The following is an 8,254-nucleotide window of genomic DNA, read 5'->3' as shown; positions in this document are numbered from 1 at the left end:
GGCCGGGCGTCGGGGCCGCCCCTTGCTATCCCCAAGGGGTAACCCGTAAACGGTAACCGAAACCAGAATAAAATAAGAAAAATATAATAAGGCAATTAAACATTGGGAAGGATTTTTATAGGGTCAAGATTCCCTTCGTGATGCTTTTCCTCGCTAAATCTCAGCCGTACATCTTCTGATCGAGAGCGACGTCTTACCGCCTATCTCGGGCTCAGGCAGAGGGGGCCGAGAGCGGTCAGTCGAGCCTTCGATCTTATCTCTTCATCCTCCTGCTGACGTCAATGCCAGCCAATGGCAGCGGAATCCCAGGCGGAATATTCAACACCGAGTCCCACCCCCTCGACCCAAGATTCGATAACGTATGCGACGCCCCGACCTCGATTCCCCCTTCCCTCTCATCTCATTTATCTTTATCTCGTAGTTTCCTTCTTACCTAAGTTTATTCCTCTCTCTCCTCCACCTCCAAGATCCTTTATTCGCCCCTCTTATTCCACACCACCTCCTTTCTATTTCCGGTCTGATCGAAGCGGTATCCCATTATATTTCAGCGCCTTGGTCGTCCCGATCTCTCGTCTTTTTATCCTTGGTGTTGTTTCTCCATGGATTTCGCGGAGCGTGCACGGAGGTACCAGGAGTACGTGGAGGCGCTCGAGGAGGAGCGCCGGAAGATCGAGGTGTTCCAGCGCGAGCTCCCCCTCTGTCTCCAGCTCGTCACCCAAGGTTCCTCCATTTCTGCTCTTTTATTCTTTGTTTTTGGTTTTATTCCTGGAATAGGGTGGTGATTAGGGTGGTGGTGTTGGTTTTAATTACAGCTATCGAGGGCATTAGGATACAGATCGGGAGCAGCGAGGAGATGGTGACGGATGGGCCAGTGCTGGAGGAGTTCATCCCCTTGAAGCCGACCTCCTCTTCGATCGAAGAGGAGAAGGGTGGCTTGATGGAGATCGAACAAGAGAGATCGGAGAAGAAGCCGGATTGGCTCCGATCGGTCCAGCTCTGGAACCAGGAGACAGACCATTCACTTCCTAAAGGGGTGAGCAAAAAAAAAAAAAAAAAAAACTACTACTTTTGCCCCCCAAAAAAACTCCAAACTGCTGTTTCCCTTTTTTTTATTTTATCTTTTAATTCCTCTAAATCGCGTTTTACTGGTGGTATATTAGGAGCCTCCGAAGAAGCCGATCGCGGTGAATGCTAAGAAGAGCAGCGGAGCCTTTCACCCATTTGAAAGAGAGAAGCACATCCCGGCGGTGCCGGCGGGGGCGGCCGCGAGCTCATCCACGGTTGGCGGCGGCGGCGGCGGCGGCGGCGGCGGGGAGAAAGAGAAGGATAAGGAGGGCCAGTCCCAGCCTCCCAGAAAGGCAAGGCGGTGCTGGTCACCGGAGCTCCACTGCCGGTTCCTCCATGTTCTCGACCAGCTCGGTGGCTCCCACGGTGCGTCTTGAAAAACTATCTATCATTCTAAAATTGAGAAAATTTAATTGCTAGTTTATGTTATGTATGTTGCTAAAATTGGAAATGGAAAATTTGGTTGCAGCGGCGACGCCGAAGCAGATCCGGGAGCTGATGAAGGTGGACGGTCTCACCAACGACGAAGTCAAGAGTCATTTGCAGGTAAATCACATCTCCATCAGTTTGAATCATCGGATTCTTCCTCTAAATTTTTATTGTTAATGTTAGGATTGCAGAATCTGGTGATTTGAAATAAAAAACAGTAGCCTTAGCCGCCCCTGGTCGTTGCATTTCATTTGATTAATTCTTGATGATGACCCACAGAGCATCGGATGCCCTGGGATATTCGTTTTCCAATTAGACCTCCTTGCTGTTGCTAGGTTTCTTCTTTCTTTAATTCCCCTGGTCATTTGATGGTTGTGGTCTTGGGCCACACTTGGCTATAATTTAATCTGGTCCGCTTTGTCGTCTAGCTCGAATTGGACTCTTGCAACCGGTCATCCTGGTTATCGAATAATCTTGTACGCCTTGATGTTACTAAACATCTCATTGGTGGTGTGATTGCCAGAATTCCAATTTATAAACCAAAGGCGGTGGAGTTTGAGTTGGTGCCATTGGCCTACATGCCTTTCCTTATGTCTATAATTTGCTATATAATATAAACGATGTTTCTAATACTAGTGATTATTGGTAGATTGGCATCTCCAACGACCAATGTTATGCTGCTGCACTCTTATTATTATCCTAACGGACCCACTAATTGTTTTCCATTGATCGATTGGTGATAGCAGGAGGTTTCTTATCTGAAATTTCATATTTTAGGTTGCCAACTTTGGCAGCCATAATTAGCATCCACCAGTGCTATGGTTGGTCTGTCCTGACATTAGTCGGCTAGTGTTATGTACATGATCTCCTCGCTCTTTTGGACGTAATATTCATTGCTTGCATGCTCACTAGAATGGGAACAAGTCTGTGAACTGTGTACAACTCAAGTTTGATTCTTTTGATTGAATTTAGAATCACAATCTCTTAGTAAAGTACCCATGAACTAAGAAACCTGCTTCGATGTAGTTCTCTGTGACTCTGTGGAGTCTTATTTTTTTAAGGAAAATTTTGTGATAATTTTGTTACAGGACGATGTTGCATAAGCTATTGAGCATGAGCACCGAGCCCCACGATTTCGTAGTTCACTTGAGACAGAGCACTTTGTATCTTCTAGTGCTTGGATACACAATTTTGTGCTTCAATCTATTTACATGTTCGAATCATGTTGTTGTTTCAGAAATACCGGCTGCATGCTCGACGGCCAAACCCAGCAGTCCAGAGCAGCAGCGCTGGCAGCCCCCCGGCTCCACAGTTTGTAGTTGTCGGCGGATTATGGGTCCCACCGCCGGACTATGCAGCTGCAGCGGCTGCACAGCCATCTGATGGTGCTGGTGCTTCCTCAAATGGAGTCTATGCTCCTGTTGCATCGCTGCCATCCAATTTGAGATACCAAAAGCAGCAGCGTGAGAAGCCCTCACATAGGTCTCCCACTGGGCCACTACATTCAGAAGGTAGAGGCAGTGGAGATGATGGTGCTACTACCTCTACTTCCCCCACCACCTCCTCATCTTCTCAAACTACTGCTTCACCTTCATTTTGACTCTTCAGAGAGTAGCTGTAGAGCATTTTTTTGGGTTTTTTTTGTAATGAGGGCTTGTCACCTTCTATGTTTTCTGTGATGAAAGTAAATAAATAGATATAAATACACATGAAATATATATGTTTTGTTGTTTATCTGATGACCTCTATGCGAACAACAACTCAGTTAAAACATCTTCAGTAGAGTTTGCCAAGCTTCTGATCTTCATTGCTGGTGGTGCTTATTTTCTGTGGTTAGCTGTATCCTCAGCTATCAATTCATTGCCACGGTTTTACAGGTAATCTAGTACTGATTTCTCTCTAGCTTTTTAACAATCATTCAGCACAAGGGTCTGATTGCTTGATTTTTTTTTTTTTTTTAAATTATGTCTTCTAAAGTTGAGTTTGGTGTGTAATTTAGACTGACCAATACTTACATGTTCTTACAAGAACATTGAAATGTGCTTGGTTAACATTTAGTTGTGTTGTTGCAAGGCTCCAGAGGATAGGTGGTGGGGTCGGTATTGAACCGAGCTGAAGAGCTGACAGTTGAGCCGATGTAGATTGCGAGCGAATCTGCAAAAGAAGACCAAGAATCGATAGGGTGTCCTCCGATTTAGGACTCTTCGATTCTTAAGTTAGTCGGGGTCTTGAGAACATGTAGTGGAAATGGAGAAGTAGAAAGCAGGAAGTAAGAGATTAAAAATGCAAAGAAGTGGAGAGAACTCTGATTGTCCTTAGTAAAAAATTTAGCAGAGTTTTGTCTCTATGAATTCAGACTTACCCTCCGGAGAGTTTTCTATCCCTTCTTATATAAAGAGAGCTTGTTCAGGCCTCCAAGAAAGTTTGTTAGGCCATTATGGATTTGTTAAGCTATTAGTTTGTTACAACAGAATGGCCAGCTATGTAGAGATAATGATGTGTTTGTCCACGTGGTAATGAATTAGAATGTAGCAGGAAGATAATTAATGCTGAGCTAGATGATAGCTGCCGAATAATTCTGTACTTCTGGTGTTGCATCGGTAAATGACCGACGTCAAATAGTTGACATCGATGACTATCTAAACTGAGTATCATGGCTTTAGTATTAAAAATCATGTCGGTCGAGCACTGAAATAAAGTGTTGCAGGTCGATCATAGATCGAGATGAGCATCTCGCCAACCAGTAGTTTTGGATTAAACCAACTAACAAGTAATACTGCAGAGGCAGATCGGTAATAGGTTGATATAATCTAAAAGTTCATTTAATCTAGATAATAATTAATCTGCTGTCACATATTCAGATGGTGATGAGATCGGATAATACGCACCAACATATGCCCTCTACTTTTCAGATCGAAGTGAAATACTTCACATTGATATGGAAAGTCCTTTTGGATACTTCATCTAACCTATATTGTCATAATAAATACTCTAGTCTGCTAACAACCACAAATATTAATTTTTAATCATTCGAAGCGACGCACCATCCTTTGGAAACAACCCATCGTTCTGAGTAATGATGGACGCTTGGAAAATCGAAAAACCATAATTACTTAAGCAGCTGACCTTTGAGACGTGCGATTGGTGGCCTTGGCTAATACACGGATCCTGCTTACGTGGTTGAATTAGAAAGAGATGCGTCGAAACAGCTTTCTATGGAATCATTGGATTGCTGACAAGTGTCATCGATCTGATGGTGTATCGGACCAATCCAAACTATTGAATAGCTTTTTGAAAGGTCTGCCCCATGTTTAAAAATTACTTTACTATTTTTTCTCTGCCAAAACTCTGTCAAAATATTTCTAGAGCCCTGCCGATGCCGGAGAAAGGAGTTCTTTGAAGCCACTACAAGAAAATAAGTTATTAGCTATGAAAAATTTTCATCACTAACAAGTCAAATTCGTCGCTAATAAATAATTAGTGAAAAAAAATTCGTCACTAAAATTTTGTCGCAAAAAATACCATTGTTGATAATATTTTACGACAAAATTTTTTTTCGTCGCCAATAAAAGTAATTTGCGACGAGATATTTTCATCGTAAAAAATTAAAAATAAAAAATTTATTTGTAAAAAAAATAATTTACAATGAAAATAACAGTCGCTAATAAATAACAAATTAATAGCGACGAAAATATATTCATCGCTATTATTTCGAACTTTTTAGCGACGAAAATTTTTCATTGCCAAAAATTTTATTTAATTAAAAAATAAAAATTAAAAAACTTTAGTGACTAATATTTATGTCATAAATAAATATTTTTTTGATGAAATTTTATATTGCTAATAATTATTTGCGATGAAAAATTTTTAGTCGTTGTTAATTATATATTTTTTCAAAAATTAAATTATTTTTGTAATTTTTTTATGATGAATATTTCATCGGTAATAATTCCGTCACTAATTATTTTTTTTTTAAATTTAGATATATTTTTTTAAGTTATATGTATAATATTTTTTGTAAATTAAAAAATTTGAATAAAAAATTTATACAATAAAATGATAAATAAATTTTATTATTTTATTATATCAAATTAAAATTACAAGAGTTTTAAAAAAATATATCACAGAACCATCACATATCGGCATGTCGAGAATGAGGTGGGGATGGGGAATGCTCGACGGAGCTCGGACCGACTTGCTGCTTGCTCAGCATCTGGATCGTCTGCTCTATATGCACCATCCACTCTATCATCTGGATCTGGAGCTATTGATACTGGTTGACACGTGCAGCCAGCTCCTGAGCTCGCTGCTCAGCCTGCTGTCGATCCTCGACAGTTTGACTCTGTACCTCCATCAACCGAGCCTGGCACGTAGAATGGATCTCAGCCCTAGATAATCGTGAAGATGAAGGAGCAGTGATCCCATATCCTAGACCCCTAATATAACAGAGTCTTGTACTGAGCATCCGATCACAGATCTCATCATCTGAAAGTACGATCGAGCCCTCAGAGGTAGGCTGGGATCTCATGTCGGTCATACGATCCTGAAAATAAAAATTAGAGTTATTTTAATTTTCTAATAAAGATCAAATTGTGAATAAAAAATTAATTGAAAAAACTTATAAAGAGATCTTGGCTCCCCATCATCCACTCTTCCGACCGTCGCTGCTGGGTCCGCTGGTAAATATCGATTATACCAGGAAGCTCGCCACTCTTAGCATCTCTCTGCAATTTGAGAATTATTTAAAATTTTTTTAAATAATTAAAAAAATATATCATAATTAAAAATTTAAAAAATACGTAATATGTGCTCCATGTGACGAGCAAATGATCTCGAACCCCCATAATGCGGCACGATCTGTCTCGCTCGGTTCGCTGCATTCTGGGCACATCGTCTCTGTAAAATTAACAGTAAAATTAGTAGATAACAAATATAATTTAAAAATAAATGATTAAGTCATTAAAATTTTAAAAAAAAGTTTAGATGTGTAACCTGATATATCGGATCCTCGTAATGTCGGCTTATGGTAGTCCAATCGTCGATGGTGGTGCTGTCGTAGGGCTGCAGCCGCACTGCCTCCTGCCCATGAGCCTGCACCACCTGGTACCAATGTTGATGCATGTAATGGCGATAATCCTTGAAGCGCAATGATAGATGGGTATCAATCGCTCGCCTCACACGATCATCTTCGAAATCGACAATGTCAAATACACCCTACCAATAACAAACATTAGAAGAATACTATGCAAATTAAATATTTATAATATAATTTATTTTATCTATAAGTGGGTGTAGAAAATCTGTCTTTGAGCTGGGACAACATGGCGCCAATCGAAGAGCATCATCGGGGCATAACTGTGGCATAGATGACCAGCTCGGTCTGCCATGGCTCACACCATCCCTTAATGGGTCTAGTGTAGTCGGCCGGTATCTCTATTCAAAGATGCTGTCCCGGGTGCTCACGTCTCCAACGCTCTAAAGCGAGATTCTTCGATGGATCTCGCTCTCGCTTGACCATCGATGTAGACTGATCTGAAACAATAATAAATAAATCATTAGTATGATCCAAATAAAAGAATCAAATTTGATTATATATAAAATATAATGATTAATACCACTGGAACCAGCCTCATTGGGACCCACCTCACTGGGACCCACCTCACTTATAGTTGGCTCACTGAGACCTGTCAATGCAGGACCCTCTAACACTGGAGTCGGTGAGGCAATGGAGATCGGTGAAGGTGCCTCAACCTCCAAGCTGTTTGCAGGTAATTATGAACGCGACCGTCATCGTCTATCTCCTGATGCCATATCTGCAAGAATTGAGATGTAAATAAATATAATATTACATAATAATAATAATAATAATCAAATGATATTCTAATGAATACAATTATGTTGCATACCGTTATTGCAACACAAAATTGAACGAAGAATAAAGATCTCCTCATCAATATTCGTATCTTCCTCGATGTGTAGATCCTCGTCCGAATGACAGTAATTGATATATATATATCGTTTTCTATCTCATCGTCATTTATGAACTGATCATCGCCCTTCGACTTATCCAGATTAGATACAAAATCAGTTTCAACTTCATTAGACGGAAGATTAGCCCTATTCAAAGGTGCCGTTATAAGTTCTTCATCAACCAAAAACTCGGCTGATATTTATTCTTTTTGTTGAAAAATTTTCTCTTCATGTAAATCCAAAATTTCATCCATCTCTAATCAAGTTAGTATATCATATATGCTTCTAGGTATTATTTTTTATACGACATGCTAATTACCTCGATACTTTAGATCTTTCAAATATATTACTTGTTTCGCTTGAGTTGCTAATATGTACGGCTCATTTTGGTACCATATTCGTGCAAGATTTATACTGATAAATTATGAATCGACGTAAATCTCAATCTTTTTATTACTAATATCCCACCATTCACATTGAAACAAAAATACAAAATTAGTGGACCCATACTTCAGTTCTATGATATCTACTAGTATACCATAATAATCAATCTCTTCTTCTGCTTCATATTCTATTGTAGTAATTTCATTATTTTGGATCCGTCGTTGCATTTCAAGCTCCCTTGTGTGAAATCTTATTCCTTCAATGATACAGGATGTGTAGTGATTAACCTTTCAATCGGGATCACAAGCTAAATCATGTAACTCATCGGTTGCACCCACTTCTTTATTGAAATAATAATAATTTGGCTATTTAAAGAAGTGAAAATAGCAAACGATCTAGATTCTAG

At 39.9% G+C, this 8,254-nt stretch overlaps 1 protein-coding gene across 1 annotated transcript; it reads left to right on the top strand.

Annotated features, from left to right (window-relative positions):
- The first annotated feature begins 395 nt into the window (after positions 1–395).
- LOC105048754 (transcription factor NIGT1) lies at positions 396–3,228 on the top strand. The gene is made up of 5 exons (XM_010928193.3): positions 396–720; positions 813–1,033; positions 1,161–1,431; positions 1,535–1,611; positions 2,732–3,228. Exons 1-5 carry the CDS (start codon positions 600–602, stop codon positions 3,092–3,094), a joined length of 1,053 nt encoding a protein of 350 aa, XP_010926495.2. The 5' UTR covers positions 396–599; the 3' UTR covers positions 3,095–3,228.
- The last annotated feature ends 5,026 nt before the right edge of the window (positions 3,229–8,254 follow it).

Source organism: Elaeis guineensis, chromosome 7 (assembly GCF_000442705.2).
Source record: "Elaeis guineensis isolate ETL-2024a chromosome 7, EG11, whole genome shotgun sequence".
In the NCBI taxonomy this organism is placed as follows: domain Eukaryota; kingdom Viridiplantae; phylum Streptophyta; class Magnoliopsida; order Arecales; family Arecaceae; genus Elaeis; species Elaeis guineensis.
Note: the sequence above shows the minus strand (reverse complement) of the source record. Positions and strands in the feature narration are given on the sequence as shown.